Source organism: Lactuca virosa, chromosome 7 (assembly GCF_052849685.1).
Source record: "Lactuca virosa cultivar CGN04683 chromosome 7, Lactuca_virosa_CGN04683_v6, whole genome shotgun sequence".
NCBI classification, from domain to species: Eukaryota; Viridiplantae; Streptophyta; class Magnoliopsida; order Asterales; family Asteraceae; genus Lactuca; species Lactuca virosa.
This window is the reverse complement of record NC_136432.1, coordinates 44,216,214-44,241,981: the sequence shown is the minus strand read 5'-3', so window position 1 is coordinate 44,241,981 and position 25,768 is coordinate 44,216,214. Positions and strand designations below refer to the sequence as shown.

Genomic DNA, 25,768 nt, shown 5'->3' with positions numbered 1-25,768 from the left:
CAGCCAAAAGTTTTTAAAACCAATACCACCATACAACCTTAAATACATCGTCTATGCAAGTCGCACGGCCCAAATCATGAAAAAATATGAAAAATGAAAAGAAAAATATAAATGTGCATATATGTACATTTGAATCTGCATACACAGATGTATATATGTGCATATATGCACATTCAAATATGAATATATACACATTACAAAAATAAAAAAAAAATCATTTTTTAGTAATTCGTAGCTTGCGATCAAACCTGGACGATGGGACTAGGGTTCAATAGTTGTGTTAGGCTTGAAAATTTTTGACAGGATAAAAAGTATTCAAGTTCTTACGTAAATATTAAATCTTGAAAGAACTTACTATAAACTTCGTTTGTATTCACAACAATTTCAAATGTGTGAATACTGATACTCCACGTCGTGGGTTGGAACATCTTGATTACGTTGATTTTTCTTCCCATAATGTTATTATATGAACCTTTAACCTATGTTAGATGATGATCCGATGCTTAATGTTACAAAAGATAAAGAAGATGAATGAGGTTTTCTTGGGTTGGTGATCGACTATGTCTTTGACAAATGATGGTGTACACATCAAAAACTCAATTAATGTTGGAGTTTTATGGCGACAAATTGTTGGGCGTATCAAGTTCCAAATGAAAAAGGACAACTTTGCCCTCATGTGAGGTACACAAGCCCTTCATTAACGGTGTATATTAAACGCTAATAGACTGTGCGGTAGGATTTGGAAACCACAAGGAACAACCATAGCAATTTTTCCAAAGTTGGACCAAATGTGAAGATTGGAGCAAACAATAGGACCAAAACTGTAATTTATTCCATATGTAACAAATTGTGTAAGCAACAAGTATTCCAGAATCAACTTTGGTCACTTCTTTACATTTCATCGTTGACCAAGTCTTATGTTGAAATTTTGACAACAAAATTCATCCGCTATAAATTCAGCATCACACAATATCCAAAAACATGTAGTCCCAAAATGCCTTCTTTTTCACCTTCAAAATTCACCTCCGTCTTCCTCGTATCAGTAATTCTATCATTCAGTTTGACCACAGTAGCCGAAAACCGAACCACGAACATAGGAGTGATCATCGATGAAAGAACCCGAGCAGGAAAAGAACAAAAAACCGCCATTGAAATCGCTGTCCAGAAGCTCAATTCAGGCTCCAAAGATCACAAGTTAGCGATTTATTTTACGAATTCTAGTGGAGACCCTCTTGAAGCCGCTTCTTCTGGTAATAATTGAACTTTTTGATTTTACTAGTGAAGATCCTCTTGAAACCATTTATATTTATATTAAACTTTCTGTAGGGGGTCATATTTGTTGATTATTTATTACAGTTCGACTCATATTCCCTCTATTTGTCTTCTTATATATCTCGAATTGCAATAACTAAAGCTTTGAAAATTTTGTATGTTGATTGTTGTAGCGAACGAATTGATCGAAAAGCAAAAAGTGCGGGTAATAATTGGGACGAATTCATGGGAGGAAACTACAGTAGTAGCAAAAGTAGGAGAACGAGCTCGAGTCCCTGTTATTTCATCGACTACTGCCACTTTACAACCACTATCGCATCTTCAATGGCCTTTCTTGGTACAAATGACTGATCTTGATATATCTAACGAAATAAATTGCATTGTATCACTCATAAAATCTTATAATTGGAAACGAATCATTGCGATTTATGAAGACAATGTGTATGGTGGTGAATACGAGGGTTTCTCGATATTATCCGAGGCACTTCAAAAGATCGATTCCATAATCGAACACCGTCTAGTTGTTCCTCATTTCACTTCTCCATTTGATCCAAAAGAGACTATTCGCGACGATTTAGCGACAGTTTTGACAACAAAGCAATCACGGGTTTTCATTGTGTTGAAGTCGTCTTTATCGACTGCAACTCGGGTATTTGAAGAAGCTAATAAACTCGGATTAACAGGGAGAGACTCGGTTTGGATTCTTGGAAATGGGTTTTCAAGTATTCTTGATTCAATCGACCCATTGGTTTTTCGACCCGTGGAAGGTGCTTTAGGAATCAAGACTTATTATTCCGACAAAAACCCACGATTTTTAGAGTTTAGATCCACCTTTAAATCAATCTTCAAATCGAATTATCCTGACGAGGATAAATCCGAGGCATGTATCTACGCTATACGTGCATACGATAGCGTAGAAACTGTCTGGCGTGCGGTGGATCGTTTAGGAAATCTAAACGATACAGACAGTGGTTTCCAAGAGAAGTTGTTGGATACAATTCTATCCAACAACTTCTCTGGTTTAACCAATACGATAGCTTTCAAGGATGGAAAACTATCAGAACCTCAAGTGCTTCAACTAGTGAATATAGTTGGAAAAAGTTATAAAGAGCTTGCATTTTGGTCACCCGGGTCGGGTTTTTCGAATACTAGTTTAAAACAACTATCTATAATTTGGCCCGGGGATCTAATAAACCGAATTCCAAAAGGATGGACAATGCCTAACAATGTGAAGAAAATGAAGATTGGTGTTCCCGACTCGACTTCATTCCAAAGGTTTGTGAAAGTCGAATGGATCGAGAGTACAAACGAGACCAAATATTCCGGTTTTTGTATCGCGGTTTTTAGGGCTGTTGTCGCTACTTTGGAGGAGCAATATGGATACACGTTACCTTACGAGTTTATAAACCATACGGGCTCCTATGATGATCTGATTGACAAAGTCTATTATAAGGTACTTAATTTCATCATTAGAAAATTTAATTACTAGACATAGATCAACTTATATGATTTGTATTATGCATTGTCTTTGGGCATGAAAATTGTTAATGACAAGCATTCTATATCATAAAGGAAAGTAGGTTGTTATTTCTTGCATTTAGCTCATAGTGGGTCAAATGCCTGAAGCAACAATGTACTTTTATTGATATGTTTATTGGCTTTCATTTCCTTCTTTAAAGCATTATAGCTTTGATAAATCTACCTAATTATAGAAATATCTTCAATACAAACTAATTTTCATTGTGATAATTAGATAGATTATAAAATACAATGTCGTAATGAGACAAAAAAAATTGTTCATATAATGCTAATAATTGGATAGATTTTTTAAAGTACGATGTTATGAAAAAAAACATGGAAATTCGGTTCCCTATTGAGAAAAAGAATTGAAAGTACAATTTTATAATATAAAGAAATGAATGTATCATAATGCTATAATACACAATTAAATGAAAGCACATTGCTATTTCTTGCATTTAACCCTTTAATATTTGTCATTTTCTATCAAACATCAAAAGCACAATGAACCAACCATATAACAATGTTTCACATTTTTCCTAATTTAGCATTTTGTCCTTCAATATTTCACATTTTTAGATGAACACCAAACATCAATTTGTGCATTTTTCCTAGGTACAATGTTTGCATATTTTCATCCTAAATGTGGTTGCATATTTCTTTTAAAAACCACTTTATTGCATAAATAATGAAAATATGCAATATTGTTGCATAAAATGAGCATTTAATATGAAATATTACCAACCGACTTGACCTAATGATGTTTGTTGTTTATGCATATTCGTTCGATGATAAGACATACGATGCGGTTGTTGGTGATGTCACAATACTCGCAAACCGCTCAAAGTACGTTGAGTTCACGCAGCCATTTACAGAGTCGGGGTTGTCGATGGTGGTGCCAGTGAGAACGGACCCACAAAGGGCATGGAAGTTTATGAGACCATTCACGATAGAGATGTGGTTAGCCTCCGGTGGCATATTGTTCTACACAATGTTTGTAGTGTGGTTCATGGAGCACCAAGTGAATCGAGAGTTTAGAGGACGATGGATGGATCAACTCGGGACTGCATTATGGTTCACCTTCTCTTCTCTTTTCTTCTCACATAGTAAGTAATTCAGTTTAATTTTATTTGATAAAATTAAGTGTTATAAAAAGTTACGACTTAATGGAGAAAGCCCTACTTTCTTTATTGAGTCGTTATCTTTATTAAGTCGTTATCTATGCATTAAGTCAGACAGAAACACTCATGTATGCACATGGCTGTTTCTTTTTGACTTAATATGGATAAAATGATTTAACGGATTAAGCTAAGAAATTCGGCTTAAAGTATTAAGACATCAACGTTTTACCTATTTTTGCTTCTTCTTTTCTTGCACCCAATGAGAAAGATACTTATGATATGGAAATATGATTATAGGAGAGAATATAAGAAGCAATCATAGCAAGGTGGTTGTGATGATATGGCTCTTTGTCGTGTTCATTTTAACCTCAAGCTACACGGCTAGTCTTACGACAATGCTCACGGTTCGTATGCTAGAGCCCACAGTGCAAGATATCGAGTTGGTAAGGAGAGACAATGCACCCGTGGGATGTGATCCAGATTCTTTCGTGGGCAAGTACTTAACGGATGTTTTGAACCTCAAAAATATCAAGAACATAACAAGCCAAGACGAATATCCCGAAAATTTCAAAAACGGAAATATAGTGGCCGCATTTCTCGAGCTCCCCTATCAAAAATACTTTCTCAAAGAGTATTGCAATAAGTACATGGCCATTGGTCCTTCGTACAAATTTGGCGGTCTAGGCTTTGTAAGTATACAAACGCGCAATTCTTTTTTACACAGGACATGACATAACATAACAATATTGTATTGTATTTGGTAAGCAGTGAGTTAGACCAAGATATCAATGATACAAACTTATAACTTTTTGTCCACCACTAAAAAAATGGGTCATTGATGTCACCCGAAAAGTGGGACATAAACTAATGTCAATAAAACAAAAATTACAACTTTTTTGTCCAACCCCAAAATGTGAGACATAAAATCATAGACCGAGTTCAATGAAACAAAATTATAGTTTTTTGTCCAATTCAATAAGATGGGATAGAAGCTCACATTAATAAGATAAAACAATTCCAATTTTTTGTCCCTTCCAAAAAGATGTGACATGGATTTGCTCTCGGTTTCCATCATTGCAAAAGACATGAATGTCCTCGTCATCAAAAATAACCCTAGAAAACTTGTTCTATCCTGTGTAACAAATGCTCCGATAACCGATGATGTCTTTTTTGTGTATCTTTGCAGGTTTTCCCGAAAGATTCTCCGATAACCGATGATGTGTCAGGGGCAATTTTATCCCTCTTGGAAGAAGGTAGGATTATCGACATGGAGAACCAATGGCTTGATACATCCCAAAACTGTTCAAGTTCCGATTCCGGGGTGGAATCGGAAAGACTTAGCCTCGATAATTTTTGGGGAATATTCGTCATATCCGGTGCCACTTCAACACTAAGCTTACTACTTTTCCTCTATCGGTTGCTCCACAACAAAATTGAACAACGCATTATTAGCTACCACGGCTCTCGATGGAACAACAACAATGAGAGCCGTTTTAGAAGAGCAATCAGACTTGTTATGATAATGCTTAGTTTGAATCCTAGTCGAGTCCAACCGAGAGAAAACTTGGAGTCATCGCAGGAATGGAATCATCAAAACCCACCACAATGGGAATTGGTGAGTCCCACGGAGGTCCCGGAGCATTTGGAAATCGGTAGGCCTACTCAACTTGAAATTCCCATGAGAAAGATGGAGCATAATATGACGATGTGAGATTGGAATGATAAGTGATGGGAAAAAGAAGATATGAAAGGAGAAAGTAGTCTTTTACACCAAATTCGGATTTAGGATGTGGATGGAAACCACCGTAACGTATACTTTCAGAAAATACCTTGTGTATATATATTTATTTATAACTTGTATTTGTTTGTTCTTTTTATTATTATTATTATTTTAAAACCTCTTTCCATTTTCCAAGCATGATGTTACTTTATCTATTATTATTGCAAACTTTATAATATTTAGTTTTTACGGAAGTACAATGCTCTAAGGAGATTAGGATGCTATAATAAACAAATCAATATAAGAATTGAAAGTAATGTTCGTATAAGCAGAAAATAAGCAAAAAAATAAATAAATAAATAAAGTAAAAGATATATTTGAGTCTAGTATCTTTTCCAAGCATACTTGTTATAGACATGTGTGTTCATTAATGTTTAGAACTTAGAAGGAGATAAAAGGCATTTTTTGTGACTTCACAAAAAAAATGTTTTTTAAACCCAATACTAATTAGCAAAATCTTTATGATCAGTGTACGACTATTATTTTTCCGATTAATACTACTTTTAGGCCTAAAAAAGACTCTTTTTTCACAATCATTGTAGTAAAGGCAAAGTTGTAAAATCTATTTTATTGTGGCAGAAAAGTAGATTCAGAAGTAAATATGTCGACTAAAGAGGTACTTGATCAAAATTATTGATTATAGCAATGTACTTTAATTTTTACTAATAACAAACAACCTAAATTACTTTTTCCCAATTATAGCAACATACTTTAAATTTTACTCATAGTAGGAACCTATTTCCAATATATAATAGCAATATACTTTACCTAAATTTTCGATTATAGCAACATTATATTGGTTGTTATAGTTGTGAAGAAATTGAAAGTATGTTACTGTTATGAGTAAAATTTAAAATATGTTGCTATAATTAGGGATTTTGGTAAGGTATGTTGATATTTCTTGTAATTAACCAGAATTTTGGTAGTATACATTCCTATAATTGGGACTTTAGTAACTCAAAAATTTGGGCTTTTCTTCATGAGGTATAACGGACCCGTTGTCTTATTTTGTGGGTCGATTCCTTAATTTCTTCAATGTAGGGTTAAATGCAACGAATACCAACCTAGTTCCATTGATTTATTTATTATGATAGTCTGTTTTCATTTGTTTCTATTACAACATTTTATTTAAAAAATCTACGATATTATAGCAATTTCCTTTAAATATAAAAAATTGACCGCTATAATCGGATATATTTATCAATTACAAATGTCTAAATATGATAGATAAAATAAAAATACAATGGGAAAAAAATTTCAAGCACATTGCCTTAGTAAGAAAAGAACTGAACCTAAAATGATAGTATAATAGAAAGAAATGAAAGTTGGATGCCGTAATACAAAAATAAAATATAAATACGTTGTTCTTTCTTGTTTTTAATCGGTTTAAATAAAGATGTATACAAAGGAACCATCGACATTTGAAGGAATCATCCATGTATAACGTTGCACATTAACAATAATCACACGTGGTATGTTTAATTAAAAAAAAAGTTTCAGCCTATATTTAATGTTTTGGCTATTTGTTGTGATTTGCTTACAAAATAACGTGTAATTACTAATTACCTTTTATTAAACAACAAAATTACAGAGTAATCTATAATTGAAGTCTGTACCTACATTTGCAAAAACATGATAATTGCAATATCGTGGAAACATGGGTCGGGTCTTGGTTTAATATTTGGTTGGGGCATTGGGCCTAATATAATATTGTTAATTTGGGCTGATATTAAATAAAAGTATAAAACTAAGCAGTTAGTGGGCCGAAGACCATACATTAACATGCAGGCTAGGCCTGCTATATTACTGGTGGATTGGATTGGTCGTGGAACAAGGTTGAGTTTGAATTCTTTTGGTATACTTGGACTTGGACATTAACTTTTTTTACAACTTAATCTTGTAGACCTTTGAGTTGGAAATTATTAGTATTAGAAATTGATGTCTTTTTGTTATATTTGGGAACTTTAAACGTTTTTAAAGTTATTAAAACTCATGAATCTATTTTGTTTGTATAAAAAGAAACATAAACACAAACCTCAAATGGTGGAACTTGTAATATTTAAAAAATTTGTTGTTAAAGAATGCGATATATTATATATAATAGATTAATTTTAGATTCCCTTAGGAACAATAAAGTTCCTAAGGGTTTGACATAATTGGTCATTCTATTTTGCCTATTAACCATTTTGGATTTTTTTAACTAAAGGGTTTGACATAATTGGTCCTTCTATTTTGCCTATTAACCATTTTGGAATTTCTTTTTTTTTTTCTTTTTTTTTTAACTAAATAAAGTTCAATACATGTCGATGGAATTGCCCAATTTTTTCTTTAAGTTGCAATTTCGTTCCTTTTTATGTTATTTGTATTGGATCGGTCATTCCTTCTCGATCCTTCTGCACCGTCATTCTTTTCTATCAATTTACTCATTCCACCGCTTTGAACCTACTCCACGTCCGTTCAGGTCCAGAGCTACCATCTACGTGGTGTTTTTTCATCTAAGCTTCTATTGCCCACGCAGGAGATAACACTGACAATATGTTAGCGATTGAATCGTCTCTCTGCTGCCACCATCACCATCTGTCGCCACCTCCATCTATCTATCAACGTCACCTAATTATATTGGTTACGAATCAGACCCTAAGAACTTGAAGGGGGCGGTGTTCACTGCGGTTTCACATGCCACGTAGGCTGAAAACGCACTTCACTCCCTCTGGTCTCAGCCCTTTTGACTACTACGTAAGTTCGTTTGCAGTTACTTTAAGGCATAAAAAATAACCTTATTTTCGTAATATTGAAATATTGGATTAGTTGGTATGCGAATGTTGGTTTCAAAATCCACGTTAGGGAAGTTCACTTTACAAAAATAAAAATTAAAAAATAATCAATTTAGAGTACTATTCTGTGTATTATTTTGCCGTTAAAAATGTAATATTTAAGGAATTGATAACTGGCCCCTTTTCTAAAAACTTGCTAATTCCAACCTCTTTAATTCTTTAGCCATTTTGATACTTTTGGTCCTTACAGTGAAATTTTTTACATTTTTTCATAAAAAACACAAAAAACGGCCCGGGGCGAAGCCCGGGTTTTTCCGCTAGTTTTTATCATAAATGTATAAGCCTTATTGGTATGCTTGGTGAGTTGGGCTACAACGAGACACACTCTCCTGACCATGCAATCTTGCAATACATCATAAATATGATGTGCATGTAACAAATTTGACAAAACGTGGGCCATGCGATATTACCCCTTTGAAAGTAGGTCCCACCTTATATTTTACTAAAACAAGTGATGTTGATGAAATAACCCTTTTTGACACTATGTTTTACTGAAAAATCTTATAGTGGCACTTAGGTAGGGTTAATGTCATAAATGACAATCAATAATAGACAGTTAGTTTACAACAAGTCACAAATATTTTTTTATCCTTATTACATCATTGGGATAGATTTCAACCAGCTAAACTAATATACACCGTGACATTCGATATAAAAGAAATTATTCATTTAGGTCTACCGATTGTGTACACTGTGGCATCCGATATAACATAATTATCCGATTGTAATGCACTTTAATGGTGTAACGGGAACCAGAAAAAAGTTTAGTAACATAACGAATACAATTAAAAGATTAATGACCTAAAGAGCAAATTGTGTTTTATTGATTGTTATTTTATCATATATACTTATTTATACATCATGAACCCAAGTTATATTTAGTTCTTGGTCCAACACTACTGTAAGAGATGTTGATGAGATAGAATGTGTACTCGTTCTCTAGACTTTTACTAGTGCTAAGTAGATAGCTCAAAATTAGCTTTTATCATGTTGTTAAATCATTTTATATTGTTGATTTTAAGTTAAATTGAGATTGAAACCTTGACTTATTCTTTATTTTAAAAAACAATATAATGATATATGCAACCAAAATATTTAACGTCGGTTGCAGCTATAAAGGAAAGAAAAAGACCGATGGTCCGAGGATTGTAACATCGAAGAGTCGGACCACATGGATATAGTAAATACTATACTTCTTTATGTTGGACTTATCTTTGTGTGTCTATTTTTAACTACCAAAAGCCTACTTGTGTGATGTTCAAGTGGACAATCGTATTTAGTTATAACAATAATGATGATAGATCATGTTCCTAAAGGAGTTACTTCATAGGCCATCATATTTAATCATAACACGAACATATATAGAGAACTTAATCGGTTTTAGCCATTCAATTATGATTTTTTATGATATATAAAAATAGTTTAGAGGTAAACCAATACATGTTTAGTAGTCGAATCAACAAAATGATAAATATACAGGTTTGTTATGATTTTATGTATTTTGTTATTACATAAAAAAGTGAATAATTAAGATCATGTTTGACGGATAATAGTTTAAAAAATAGTAGTTATTAGTCGATAAAAAATAACGTTGGGTAAAACTAACTAATAATTAGCTGAAATATGTAATTTGACATAAAAAGATATGTAGAATATTAAGTTTTTATATAAATAATAAATGATACATTTTGGATAATTAAAAAAACTCAAAAAATTTGTTCAAATGTTAGCAAAAAAAAAAAAAAAAAAAAAAAAAAAAAAAAAAAAAAAAAAAAAACGTAACTTATAAGCTATTTTTAGTTAGTAAAACATGACAATCTATAAAAAAAAATTGAAAAGTAAACTAGCTTATAAATTAATTGTGGCATGCCGAACACTTTTTTCGGAACTTTATTATAATACCAAATAAACTACTAAATACTTTTATGAAGAAACCATTGATCTACCAACATTTAAGAAAACTCTTATATTCTATTTACATGCAGAAAAACCGTTACATTTTCAGTTATCTTTCACATGTAGGGTTGTTCACCATTTAGTTAAAACCGAATTGTCCAATCGGACAATTTGGATTGGCCTATTTGGTTCAGATATTCAGATATTTGGATTGGTTTTAAACTAAACCGAATTATTATTTTGGATTTTGGTTTATAAAATAAGAACAGAATAGTCCAAAAAAACCGAATAACAACTTATTATTATTTTTTTAATATATATCTTTAATCATTTATAATTTTTTTTGAGCGGCAGCTTAGGATCGAACCCTCGCATCCCCATTTTCCCATACTCAGTGACAGAACTTGAACTTTTGATTGGGTGGGGGGGGGGGGGGACAACCCCTCCTAGCCCTCCAGAAGATCCGTCCCTGCCCATACTAAGAGTGAATAAACTTATTATAACTATTCTTGTTGTCATCATCACAAAATAAAATGTCATCAGATTTTGGGGCAAAGTACACTAATGTACTTGTATGTTGATCATTTTAGCGATATTCCTATTTAGTTATTTCCTTAGTAGCCCTTGAATCATTATAGCCATTAAGTTACTATCGAAATAAAGATATAATAATTCAAGGTCTAATTGCTGTTGTGTTCTTTTGTATTTTTTTTTTCAAAACTTCAAGACCTGTAAGTGGGAGAGATGTTTTTTTTCTTTAAAAAACCAGAAAAGCAATATAACGCTTTAATTAAAATACAATAATAATAATAATAATATATAGATCTGTAGAGATTTACAGAATTCACCTTAATGATATCGTCTATATCACATTCTTTATATAATACATAGATATACAATAAAATAACAAACTAATACTAAAATACATGAGATAACATAAATCAACAACTATCCTGTATTATCTCAATTATCTCTAATACCCCCCTTCAAGCGCAGAGGTGGTGGCCCAACACGAAGCTTGTCTCTGAATGATTCAAATAAAGGACGTGGAAGACTTTTGGTGAAGATGTCAGCAAGTTGTAAGGAAGTAAGAACAAAACGGGTGTACAGTTGTCCAGAAGCCACTAATTCACGAACAAAATGGTTGCTCTGATAATACAAGATAGTTGTTGATTTATGTTATCTCCTATTTGAGACCGTATAGTGCTTTCTTCAGTCGGCAAACATGATTAGGAAAACGTGGATCAACAAAACTTGGAGGTTGTTCCATAAAGATTGTATCAGTTGGTTGTCCATTTAGGAAGGCATTATTTACATCTAATTGGTGTAAAGGCCATTTGTGCATCACAGCTAAAGATAGAACTATACGAACAGTAACAGCTTTGACTACAGGGCTGAAAGTGTGAGTGTAGTCAATCCCAGGGAGTTGATTGAAACATTGTGCGACCAAGCGAGCTTTGAGACGTTGTATTGTTCCGTCTGAGTTGTATTTTGTGCGATAAACCCATTTAGAGCCAACAATATTTGAGATACTTGGGCGAGGGACCAAGTCCCAAGTATTATTGGAGCGTAAGGCATTCATTTCGTCTTCCATGGCAGATAACCAAGCGGGATTCTTTGCAGCAGATTTAAACCCACGTGGTTCTTTAGTAGCAAATAAAGCTTGATGCAATGGAGATTTATCGAGATAAGCTAGATCAACCAGATGTCTTGGTTTAAAAATTTCTGCTTTGGATCGGGTGATCATAGGATGAACCGATGAAGAAGACTGAGTTGATGCACCCGTGAATGTAGGTGAAGAAGGAGAAACCGGAGACTGCAAAGCTGTTGATGAAGGCTGTGTAACAACATCTGCTGTTGGCGAGGGTTGTTCAACAGCATTTGTTGAAAATGATTGATCAATATCAATCGATGGCGATGGTTGAACATCAGGAACAATAATGGAAATTTCAGGTGTGTGACATAAAGAACACGGAGAGACAGTTGCTGATGTGGAAGAAGTGGATGAGGCATTTGATGGTTGGTGTGGAAGAGATAAGAATGCTAAGTCTTCAAATTTTGAAAAAAACCAATGTTGCTTGATCAGATTTAGATGTGATGTCACTGAAAGGAAAACTTTGTTCATCAAAAACAGCATGACGAGTGGTGTAAATGCGATTTGATGATGTGTCTAAGCAATGATATCCCTTGTACTGAGAACTATATCCGATGAAAACGCAGGAGATGCTTCGAGGTGCCAACTTGTTTGTAGAGTAGTTGCGTAAGTAAGGGAAAACTCGACACCCAAATGCCTTGAAAACATTGTAATTTGGTGTGGAATGATAAAGCAGCTCAAATGGACTCTTGTAATCAAGAATTTTGGAAGGAAGACGGTTGATGATGTAGGTTGCTGAGCTAAAGGCATCTACCCAGAGAGAAGCCGGTGCACTTGCATTAAAAAGCATAGCAAGACCTGTTTCAGTGATGTGTTTGTGTTTCCGTTCCGCCCTACCGTTTTGTTGCGGGGTGTGAGCACATGATAAACAATGATGCGTGTCATTTCTGGTTAAAAGAGTTCTAACATGTTGATTAACGAACTCGGTCCCCCATCACTTTGAAAGGTTTTCATCTTGCAAGAAAACTGTGTTTGAATAAATGCTAGAAAAGCATTAAGAACAATGATGAATTCGGACTTCAGCTTTAATGGATAAAACCATGTAAAGCTCGAAAAATCATCAATAAATATGCAATAATATCTGTATTCGTCTTTAGAAGGGACAGGTGCCGGTCCCCAAAGATCACAATGAATTAAGTCAAGGACATGTAAGGATCTTTTAGTATTAGGTTGAAAGGGCAATTTCTTGCTTTTAGATAGCTGACACGAAGAGCAAACATGTGGTTTTGGTAATAAAGAAGTAACAAATAAAACACCCATTTTATTCAATAGCTTTATAGTATCAAATGCAACATGCCCTAATCTATTGTGCCATAAATCATAAGATGCACGTAATGTAGAAGACTTTAAACTAGAAAGAAAAACTTGATGTCCTTGCTTAAGCATGTACAACCCGTTCTCACATTTGCCCCTTGCTAGGATTTCCTTTGTTGCTCGATTCTGAATGGCAAAGAATGCTTTAGAAAATAAAACATCAATGGGAGAATCATTAGTTAATTTACTAATAGAGAGTATATTTTTTTTGATATTAGGGACAACAAGAACATTTGAGAGTTTAAGATCTTTGGAAAAGGATTTATTACCAATATGTGAAATGGGAGAAGCATTACCATTTCCAAACACAACATGATCATGTTGGAGGAGGTGCAGATAAGGAACCATCAATATGGCCCGACAATTTTTGATAAGCAAGAAGGGTTTGGATCTGATTTCGCCAAAGCAAGTAATTTGTGGGAGAAAGCTTGACTGTAATCATGTGAAGGATAGTAGCAAGAGACAGAGGAGAGTCTGAAGAGGAAGAAGAAGAGCCACCGGTAGTCATGATGTAAGTGGGGAAGGAGAATCATAATCTTACTCTGATACCATGTAGAGATTTATAGAATTCACCTTAATGATATCGTGTATATCACATTCTTTATATAATACATAGATATACAATAAAATAACAAACTAATACTAAAATACAGGAGATAACATAAATCAACAACTATCATGTATTATCTCAATTATCTCTAATAAGATCGATAGAAGAAAAATACAAAGTGTTCACGTGTATTTTACCTTATTTTGAATTTAAAAAGACCAAGTAAAACACCTTCTTGAAACCATGAGTCTAGTATCACAATTTTCATGGATTGAAAGGAAGTGTGATTTGGTTTAGCATAATAACATAAGAAATTATTGTAACATAAGAAAGTTAGAAGCAAATATCTTATTAAAAACTAGCTTATCAAAAATTATTTAGTTAAGTCGATAGACATTTTCTTATCTAATCTCATCGAAACACTTAAAAGTGTTTTTTACAAACACCTTAAAGAATTAAATATTTCATTAACATTGTATTTTTTGTCAACTAAAAATCAAGAAACAAATGAAAAAAAGCAATACAAGGCTTATGAAATCGATAAGGCTTATTCTATATACCCCCCCCCCCCTCCAAATTGGTTGGTGTACTCCCATGTATCATTGGATGAGTGTGTGTTTGATTTTTTATATGAGTAAAGGAGTACATATAATAACACTCATTGAAAATTGTTATTTGTTTTGTGATTGTAGATTAGCACTTAGGCGTTGTTTGTTTTTTCTGAGACAAAATGGCTGCAGTCTGCGGACCACATCTGTAGACCTCTGCAGTAGAAGCGGTGGACCAAACGTCTGCGGTCTGAAAAAAGAAGACTGCTTGTTTTTTAATATCTGCATGCTACTAAAATAAACTAAAATCTAAATAAACTCATTTTTTAAACTTCAAAGTGATTTTTTAATATTTTTATGACTTTGTTATAAATAATTAAAAATCTAGATCAACTTTTATGTATTATTGTATAAAAAGTGAAAATAAAAACGGTACGAATTAACGTATATTTGATAAAAACCAACAATTTTGGTCGCAAAGTTATACAAAACATTGTAATTAGGAATCAAATAAATTGATATATAAATTGATGGAAATAAACTTCGATTTTTCAACTAAATCAATTAAAACGTACCATAAATATTTTCCCAAGAAATTGACGATACTGTATTAAATAATTTTTTATAAAATTTGGCACAAAAAATATAAGAATATATTATGATTTTTTTTCATATTTATATAAACAACTTTAACGACCGTTATTGTAATAAATGTTTATTTATAAATTTGTCAAAAATATCATGTTTGTATCGTCGAACTTTTTTTTAAAGTATTGTAACCTTTTTTTTTTCAAATTGTTTATCATTAATAAAGTTGGAATAAAATATAAATAAAAAAACAAAAAAAATTAAGATATATATGTTTTTTTAGGCTAGAAGATGTTAGAAGACTCTGATCCACATTTGCGTCAAGAAGAGGGCACGCAGACATTTTTAGGTCTGTAGTCTTCAAAAAAAAAACAGTCTGCGAAGGCTAATGTATGTGCGTGGTCTGAGCGGTGCATACAGAAAAGGCCAAGAATATCTGCAGACAAAAAAAACAAACACCTTATAATACATACCCATTAGTTACCAATAAAAATTGAAGAGCAAGGAGCACTTGCTACTTGCTTGTCCATCCTTACTTGGTGTTCTACGAGGTAGGTGTAACAAAAGCCCACTTGTGTAGAATTTGATACATTTAACTATATATATATATTTAATGATAAAACCTTTTTCAGTTGTATGGAAGCCATTTGAGGTTCTAAAGGGCGTAGATACTAGTTGAGCCATTTGGGGCTCTAAAGGGCATCACTTTAAAACCTTTTTCGGTTGTATGGAAGCCATTTGAGGTTCTAAAGGGCGTAGATGCTAGTTGAGCCATTTGGGGCTTTAAAGGGTGTAGATACAAGTTGCCTAATAGCCCCTTCAATGCATACATGATTATGTTTTATGATTATGTTTTGTGTATAAAGTAGTTTATTTTTTTTTTAATTATTGTAATTTGGTGTGACCAGGAGCATATATATATTTCATAGTAGCTTATAAGTTAGTTGTTTTGAATTTTTAATAAACTACTTGAGATTACTTATTGATGACTTAATTTATAAGCAAAAAACTAGCTTTTCAACTAACATGCCAGATATAACCTATGAGGTGGTCAACCGTGATGTTCAAATAGCAAGAAATATGACACTTATATTAAATTGAAACTTGAAACTAAGAACTCATTTATGAATTATTATCTATTAGTTTCAAATCCTAAAATAGATGTAAGAGTTGTCGGCTTTTTGAACAATCCATAAAAGATTAAGGGAGTGTTTGATAAATGTCTGACTGGGTCGAGTCAGCAAATTGGGCTGACTCGGTCAGACCTTAGGTGTTTGATTTGTGCCTTCTCGGTAAAATCAGCTGGCCCAAATTGTTTTCTTGCTCAGTTTTTTAACAATTGCTGACTGGAAATTAGACCATCTTGCCCCTGCGTCTTTATTCTTTCTTCCCCCATTCCCGTCCCTTCCCAGTGACCTAAAAGCACAGCAGCCGCCATACAGGAAGAACTCCACAGCGAGTGAACGCCAAACAGAGTCGGACCTCTGCCTCTCGCCGGACCTCCGCCACCGCCAGAGTACTCTTCAATCAGTGACGCCTTCTCGACTCCATCACACAGGTAAGATATTCTTCTAACTTTTCTGTTAATAATTTTCAAAATCAGATACCATTTATGCTTTGATGGTATGAAATTTGTAGTTCTTTATGAAATCAAATTACTATTTGTTAGAATATTATGAATTCTCAACCTGTATGTGAATTGGAAGTTTTTTTTTTCTTTTTTGTAGTTCTTTGTGTACAAGAACTGAAATTTGAAATTCTTTGTTCTAATATGATGAATTTCAAAATTGTATGTGAATTGGAAGTTTGTTTATGTTATGTTTTGTAGTTCTTTATGTATAAGAACTGAAAATTGAAGTTTTTTTTTTCTAATGTTATTAATTCTGAAATTGAATGTGAATTGGAAGTTGTTTTTTTTTTTTTTTCTGAATTGGAAGTTTTTTTCTCCAATTCACATTGAAAGTCTTTTTCTCAAATTCACATTTTATAGCTTATGAATTGAAATTGAAAGTGAATTGGAAGTTTTTTTTCTAAATTCTGATTTTATAGCTTATGAATTGAAATTGAATGTGAATTGGAAGTTGTTTTTTTTTCTAATGTTATGAATTCAGAAATTATAAGCTATAAAATCAGAAATTGGGTTGTTCTTTTTTGTTTATAAGCTATAAAATCAGAAATTAGCTTGAATATTGATGTTTTATGAAATCTGAAATTGTTTGTGTATAAGTTATCAAATCATACTTTTTTTTAGTTTAATTATTTAAGTTTATGTTGATATTGTTGACCTTAATTGTTAGCTTGTTATCTTTTGTGAAATTGTTAGCTTGAATATTGACGTTTTATGAAATCTGAAATTGTTTGTGTATAAGTTATCAAATCATAATTTAGGATGATGCTAACTTCCTTGGTTGAAAATTGCTTTATGTTTAAAATTGTTCTTGATCTTGATAAAAACTATGATAAATTACTTTAAATATTAATGTTTTAGGATGTTGGTTTGGAACGAGAGTGAGGAAAAAACTTTTCTTGATGCATGTATCCATGAACTAACCACTAATGGTTGTGAGGGTTCTGGGCTTAAGGCAAGTTCATGGAAGACAATACGCGAAAAATTGATAAACGAACACGGTAAAGAGGTTGATCAGAAGCAAATGAGAAACCACGCTTATCATCATTGATAGAGAAAACATACAAGGCATAGAATGGGGTCCAGAAGCCGTTGAATATATGCGTGCTTTGCGTGATCAGATTGCAAATCAACTACTTTCACCTACTTCATGTTAAATTATTATGTTATTTTAAATTTCATTATGTTTTTATTTGGATATTAAATGATTTATGTTTAATTTACATTTTGTATGACATTTTTTATTTGTGTGTAATTTACATTTTGTATGACAATATGTATGTTTTTATAATTATTTAGCAACTTAATCCATCATTATATATAACAGAAGGGTAAAATGGTCATTTTTCATCACTCAGCACATTCAGTCAGATGTACAATCAAACAACAGGATTTCTTACTCAGTCAGGATTTCTTACCCAGACAGACCTTTCCCAGTCAACACTTTCTCAGTCAGCAACTATCAAACGGGGCCTAAGCCTTTGGCTTAAGCTTTTTTTAATTTATTAAATATAAATACCAGACAAATGCTTCATCAAATGATACAATTTTGTCTTCATCAATGCACCAATCCAAGCTCTTCCGAACTAAAATGAAAACTCACAATCAATTGTTGCAATACCATTACAAACATTGATAAGATATGGCCCATAAGGCTTTTCATCATATAAACTACAACATTAACAAAACATTAACAAGAAAAAAATTGAAAGTAAACCAAGTTAACATCAATAGAGAACACTTAGGTATTTTTCTTGTTAACCTAATGGACTTAATACATTGATGCAATATTTTTGGTTATGGGAGATGATGCTACAAGTGGAATAGGTTGGTTCCTATTAAAATTAATATTTTGGGTTGGAGAACTTATATGGATGGTTTGCCTACTAGATCTAATTTGGATAAAAGAAAATAATGGATTTGGATTTTATTCTTTATCCTATTTGTGAAAATCATGTGGGATCGGTTGACCAGTTATTCATGTCTTACTTTGTGGTTTATCCTATTTGAAGGAAAATTAGTCGTTAGTATGACATTGAGCTAATTTGCAACGATAGTGTCTAGATGTGGTTCTTTAACAACGAGCTTTCCACAATTCATGGTTTTTTAGATCAAAAGTTCTTAGGAAAGATGCAATGTTTGGACGTTATTTTGATTTTGATAAATTATTTAAGATAACTTATTGATAAACTACTTTATAAGCTAAAATTAGTTTTTCAACTAGCACGCCAAATAAAATGTATGAGGTGGTAAACCATAATGCTCATATAGCAAGAAATATGATATTTACATTGGCTTGAAACTTGAAACCAAGACCTCATTTATGAATTATTATCTATTAATTTCAACTCCTAAAATCAATTGGATGGAAGAGTTACATGCGTTTTCAACAATCCAGAAAAAATTAATCTTCTGGCTTAAGTTTTTTTATTGCTCCTAAAGTATTAAATAAAATATTGATCGACAGCTAGTGGACAATCCGATGCTCCATCAAATGATACAACTTTGTCTTCATCGATGCACCAATACAAGTTCTTCCCAAATGAAAATGAAAACTCACAATACCATTACAAACATTAATAAGAGATGGACCACAAGGCTTTTAATCATATAAACTACAGCATTAATAATAAAAAAGAATGAAAATAAGGGGGCTGATATTTAATTGTATCTCTAATTTTCTTTATTCCTTACCACGTCAATAACTAGAATGAAAAAGAAAAGGCAACGTCAACGCATCCGGGAAAAAAACGATTAATGTCTCGATATGAAAAGTTCTTAATGTTAATTGAGTGCACACTTCTTCAATAGATTAACTTGCAATAATATGTACGGCTTCTCCCAGTTCGACCAGGTCGTCATGACCTGGACTTTGGCCATAACATGTTTGACAAATCCAAGATGTACTCCTATAAGTAAAGGGGGTTCGAATATAGATTGGTTGTGATCTAAAAGTTATGAATCTACTGACAAGTCCAACCCCAATATATTGATTTCTAGTAGCAATACATCACGAACATATATATATATATATATATATATATATATATATATATATATATATATATATATATAAATCATCAACTAACACATGACAAGTTAATGTTTGGATAAAAATCATGTCCGCCATCATTCCATTTCAAGGACTTACAAAAATACCTCGAACGGTGCCCTTTTACCTTGGAAAATCATACAATTACCTCATGGGAAGTTAGCCGTGCCCACGAATGATATAAATACTACTATTGTTTTGGCTTTACTCACATCAGTGACATAAATCTATGTGGATCTTAGCAAAAAATGATTAGGTTATTTCAATAAATATATTCAACCAACTCCAATTCTTTTACCTATTAACATCTTAGAAGATTTCACAAACCCCATATCACTTAGTTTTCGACTTTCCGAAAATATATTAGCCGATGAATTTATAGTTGTTGTTCTTGTTTCTTTAGTACCTTCAGTGATTCCTATCCCTATCATGTTCCTTGGATTATTACAAGTGGTATTCAAGCTTTTATTTTTGCAACATTAGCCGTGACTTATATTTGCGAATCCATGGAAGGCCACAATTGACTAGTTTTCTAAGAAATTAAAACAAGTTAACATCAATAGAGTAGACTTATATGTTGTTTCTTGTTAACCTAATGAACATACACGTTGATGCACTATCTTTGGTCATGGGAGATGGTGCTACATGTGTAATGTGGAATAGGTTAGTTCTCATTAAAATTAATATTTTGGGTTGGAGAACTTATATGGATAGGTTGTTTACTAGATTTCATTTGGATGAAAAAAAAAATAGTGGATCGAATTGTATTCTTTACTCTATTTGTGAAAATCACATGGGGTCGGCTCACCACTTTTTCACGTCGTGCTTCGTGGCTTATACCATTTGAAGGCAACTTGGTTGTTAGTTGGACATTGAGCTCATCCTATAGTGCAATGTCAAGATGTGGTTGTTTTAACAACTATAGGAACCCTAAAGATTTTCTGCAATTTGTGGCTTTTTAGATCAAAAGGTCTTGGGAAAGGTCCAATTTTTGGAAGTGATTTTGATTTTGATTTGTATGAGATAAGTGAGCCTATTGCAAAAATATAACATTTTCTTTACTTTCATAATTCCTTTTTTGGTTTTTATTGATAATTGTCCACAACCCTTTGCTTCTTCTAAAGATCAACCCCAAGTGATATGACTTGCAATGTATAATTAAAATAACCCTTTTCTTTCCTAACCATCTCTATTAAGTCGTTCTTTCTGCATCAAATCCAAAAAGAAACACAAATATATAACTAACCATGTCCTCATCAAACCCATTAAGTCAAAAAAAAAAAAAAAAAAACAAACAAACAAACATCACATTATTGTCGTTCCTATAAAATAACAATTCAAAACAAATTACATCATAGGCATGTCTAGAGCTCGTAAAACATCTTTAAACTCAAACTCACTTGTGTTTTTGTTAAAGCGTTCAACCAATTTGTACCTCATGTCATTTAAATAAAAAGATTGTGCAGTTTCCAAAAGCCATTTTGCCTCTGAATCGGTTAATTTGCTTGTAAAGACAACATCACCTCGAATAAGAACTAAATCCTTTGTTTCACAAAATTCTTTGTAATGAGAAATAGTGAAGTAAGGAGAGGCTTGAGTTCCTCTTGCTTTGTAATCTTCAAGTCCAGTAAAAAGAATATGTGGCATTTGTACTGTTTTACAAAATCATAATTATTAGAGATAAGACCAAAAAATAAATAACTTTTATAAAAAAAATATCAAACCTTGCATAAACATCGTTGTATAACCGCTTCCTTTCCACACTGGAATCACAAAATATCGGCTACAAATTACAAAACAAGTGTTTTTATCAGTTTGTGGATTCTAAACTTGAGTTAACAAAAGTCCACTTGTGTCGTTGTGTAGGATTCCACAAATTAAAGAATCAAATTTAATAACAACAATAATGATGATAGAGGTGTTTGAAAAAGTCAGTTTCAGTTGTGACTTACCAATCAGCAGCTCTGTGTTCAAGCAATTTATACAACTTTGTCTTCATTGATGCACCAATATGACCTCTTCCAATGTGAAACTGAATACAATGTGTAAACTCACTATCAGTAGGTGAAATAACATTAAGAACATTCATAATAGATGGGGCCCAATTATCATCAGATATCTTCAGCAATATTATCATGAAAAGGATGGAAATTGGAAAGTAAAACAAGATTTTAATATAATGGAAAACAGCTATAATATTCTATCAATCTTTTCTTCCTGAAACTGAGACACCTCTCATTATCTAGATCACAAATAATGGACCAATCCAAGTAACACATAAATGGAAATTAAAATTAATAGAAAAAAGATAAATTCAAGAAAACTAATTGGATTCAAATGGAAAGAGATCACCAAGTGAAAGGAACATACATCATCCCAAATTGAAGCTAGATCCTCTGGAGTTTGAAGCTTTGCTCTTTCAACGTCAATGAGGGATTCCAATGGCTTGTGCTTCAATGGAGTGAAGCCAGAGGCAAAGCTTGAAAAGCTGTGGGTGGGAATTGAAACCGATTTGTGAAAGTCACCTGGAATGGAATGCTTGATTCCGGACTCTCTTCCCACAGAAATGGTGAAAAATGATGAACGACATTCAGCTGAAGATAGTGCGCGTCTTGAGAGTCTGGTTGCTACACGTAGCATTGTGATTCTCTGAATGTAAAAGAAAAAATTATACATCTTTCAGAGCTATACAGATAAGATATCAAGAAACAAAGTAATAACTACAGATCAATCGCTATTTGACTGTTTCACAATTGAAAAGTTTCATGTTTGACATTCACAATCAAAACGCAGCTCTTACTGTTGCTACACAGAGAGAGAAAAAGACATTTCGAAGTTGGATTTGAGTATACTTTAACCTAAAAGCAACACGTGTCTTACACGGTCCTGATCAAACTTCTTACAGGCATTTCGTCGAACAGTTGGAATGCATGATCATGTATGCAACATCGGTAATTGATAAGAAAAGAATCGAAACATCTCAAAGTCACGCAATTAAAAAGACTAATTACAACTGTAAAGATCTTTATTCAACAAAATACTTTTGATAGATCCACCTAAGCAACTTGCGAGAAAATGTAAATTTTGCTATAGCTTTGTACATAATAATCAAATCAGTAACCTGTACTTGTTGTTATACAAGAGAGCCAATCGCAGGAGCTGATAAACGGAGAAACAAGGAAACGGTGGCCGGAATGAGATGCCGGAACTTCTTCGCTTGGTGAGAGAGGCACAAGGCGTACGACGTCGTTTGAGCAACTTCTTTGTTCTCCAATTGATTCATTCAATCCGGACCTACAAAGGCTACAACTTGAATTTTTGTTGTCTGGATCTTGAGCCCAATAACTTAAATTTAATCCCAAAGTCAAAGACCAATATTTATTCGTAAAACTAGAACCCTAATCCATTCTCATCCCTATCTAATATCATCAAATCAAAGACACCATAAATCAATACTAAATCAATGAATAAGACAATGAGATATTACTATAATAGATTTGATAGTCAATTTGTGGTTTTTAGTATTTGTTCGTTTATGCAATTGCCGACTTCCATATGACCATATAGGTCCCATATAAATATATCATAAAGTCATATGGGGCACTTGGACAACAATTTTGATATTTTTGTGTTTTGGTCTCTATTTGCATTCTAGTGGTTATATGGGGTGCTAAGATTTGTATAAGAGGTATTAGAAGTTTGTATGTGTGACTTGATTTGGTTAATTGAGTCCTTTTGGATGTTGTAGGTGTCATCAAGATTTCGGGAGTTGGGGGGATACATTAGGTGATTAGGGTGTTGACTTCTTTGAATACATAGTTTTCTCACCACATATCATATAAAATAATGTATTTTAGTTGCTGATATTAACGAAAAAACACAGTTTATAATAATATCTTTAAATTATGATGCATATTTAAAGTTTTTTATATGTTTGGCGTGTTGCAGCTAACTTATTTTTCGAGCTTTTTTAAGTTGTCATGTTTAGCAAACCAAAAAGTAGCTTATAAGCTAGCTTTTTTAAAAAAAACTACTTAGACTAGCTTTTTAGGAGTTTTTTTAAAAAAAAAATCAAATATACACCTGAATTAATTCTAGAAACATATTCTTTTAAATGTTCTTTTATGTCATTTTATATCTTTCAGATAACTTTTCAGTTAGTTTTACCAAACGTTATTTTTATCAGCTGGCTTTTCAGCTTAGCGTTTTATTTAACAACTAGCTTTTAAGCTAACAGTTAGCTTTTTATTTAACAACTAGCTTTTTATCTAACAACTATCTTTTCAACTAGTACGTCAAACATAGCTCATATCATATATGGGATGCATACATATTCATGGGGGATTGGTGTGTTGACTTTAGTGCGACTTGAACATTTGATATGAGATATTAGTGACTCGATGATCACTTTGGTATTCCATCGTGCTACTTGTTTTTAAATAGGTAAAAAGTTTGCAGTTCGCGAACAATATTTGTGGACAATTTCAGAATAAGATATAGACCGTATGTGGTCCCCAAGAAGAATATTGTTTTTTATATTCTACAAAATGTTACAATAAACTAACATTTAAAGAAATTAACTTTTTAAAACTTAAAAGAGTTTTTTTCTCGATTACTTTTTATCAACATTTATCTATAATCTTTAGAAAAAAACTAAATTGCTAATTCAAGATAATATTCATGCATAAATAGAATCAATCAATTGATTCAAACAGTTTTCAAAAAGAAAAAAAAAATACAAAAATGCTATGCATGGGAAAAATTCATGAAACCATCTATAAGAAATTATATATATATATATATATATATATATATATATATATATATATATATATATATATTGCAATTAGCTCTTTTAATGGCAAACGGGAATCGAGTTGGCTGAACAAGAATATTTGTTATTGTTTGCTAATTGATATTGCCATTTATATTCACATATTTTATGTGACATTTTAGTATTTTTAGTTGTATTTTGGTCTTAAATTAACATATATGATACTTATTATTTCTAAATTTCATTATGTAGTCATAAAGACACTCTTGGATTAAAAGGAGTTGAAATGTTGGACTGCTATAATGGATCAATAAAAAAAAGTTATATTGTTGAATATAGAAGACTACGACGCAGAAGCCATGCCTTCGTGACGCGAAAGTGTTGACATAATAAACCAACATATGGATATGTGTGCCAAGCTGACTTAGAGGATACACGAAGTAAACTCGAAACCCCGACGCGAAGCCCACTTTACCACGTCGCGACTTTATGTATTTTGGAAACTCTATAAATATGGTTATCTTCAAACCTGTGGAGTATGCACTAAGTATTATTCAAACGTTGACGACCAAAGAGCCTTTAGTAACGTTTTGAAGACCAAAGATTACTATTGGAGCGAGATTCAGAGGAATCGAGAGTTGATACACATTAAATCATTCGATTTGCTTTTATTCAATATGTTTAGCAAAGTTTTATGATTTATATTCGTGTTTTTACTTGGATTGTGGGCTAATAACCTTATTATTTTGTTTAGAGTAGATGATCATCTAGACTATGTGTTGATTTCGATAATTTTGGATTAAAACTAGTTGTTTATTCATTATGTTTGGTTGATAAAGATCCTCATGTGTTAAAGTCGTTACATTTACTATTTATTGTCGAGTATTACATAGTTTTAATCAGGGTTCTAAATAACGTGGCATGGCATGCCAAGGTGCGCCATGACATCGAGGCGTCGTGTAGACGCCCCGAAAACGAATTAGGCGGTTGTGTAAAGATTAGCGTGCAAATAACGTTGTAAGGCGCGAAAAGGTGCACTTTTTTATGTAACGCGTTTTTTTGGCCACCTATGGAGCCGAGGTTCTGACATGCTTTGTGAGTAGCCCGGAGTCATCATGGGTGAACCTTCGTGGCCACAAAGGGGGTTTTTATTCCTCCTTGGATTTAATCTAAGGATATAAGATACTTTTGTAATGTTCACCGACTTTTAGAAAGATGTCATTTTTGTAAACTTTTAGTA

The 25,768-nt window shown here is 32.7% G+C and overlaps 2 protein-coding genes and 1 long non-coding RNA gene across 4 annotated transcripts; 1 reads left to right on the top strand and 2 right to left on the bottom strand.

Moving 5' to 3' along the window:
• The first annotated feature begins 965 nt into the window (after positions 1-965).
• On the top strand, positions 966-5,826 carry LOC145124542 (glutamate receptor 2.7-like). The gene is made up of 5 exons (XM_079059943.1): positions 966-1,250; positions 1,446-2,725; positions 3,587-3,896; positions 4,209-4,600; positions 5,098-5,826. Exons 1-5 carry the CDS (start codon positions 995-997, stop codon positions 5,620-5,622), a joined length of 2,763 nt encoding a protein of 920 aa, XP_078916069.1. The 5' UTR covers positions 966-994; the 3' UTR covers positions 5,623-5,826.
• Positions 5,827-13,316: 7,490 nt separating this feature from the next.
• Positions 13,317-15,813, bottom strand: LOC145125301 (uncharacterized). Its single transcript, XR_013715919.1, has 3 exons — positions 15,612-15,813; positions 13,686-15,511; positions 13,317-13,515 (listed from the first exon to the last, which is right to left on the bottom strand). It is a non-coding gene; the product is annotated as an uncharacterized LOC145125301 (long non-coding RNA).
• Positions 15,814-21,039: 5,226 nt separating this feature from the next.
• LOC145123698 (ATP synthase F1 complex assembly factor) lies at positions 21,040-23,213 on the bottom strand. 2 transcript variants are annotated; one of them, XM_079058911.1, is made up of 5 exons: positions 22,876-23,213; positions 22,125-22,403; positions 21,707-21,786; positions 21,479-21,537; positions 21,040-21,406 (listed from the first exon to the last, which is right to left on the bottom strand). In XM_079058911.1, the coding sequence occupies exons 2-5, from the start codon at positions 22,392-22,394 to the stop codon at positions 21,102-21,104; spliced, it is 714 nt and encodes a 237-aa protein (XP_078915037.1). In that variant the 5' UTR covers positions 22,395-22,403; positions 22,876-23,213; the 3' UTR covers positions 21,040-21,101. The 2 variants fall into 2 exon arrangements, with proteins under 2 accessions (XP_078915037.1, XP_078915038.1); XM_079058912.1 differs by having other exon boundaries at positions 22,882-22,996.
• Between the last annotated feature and the right edge of the window lie 2,555 nt (positions 23,214-25,768).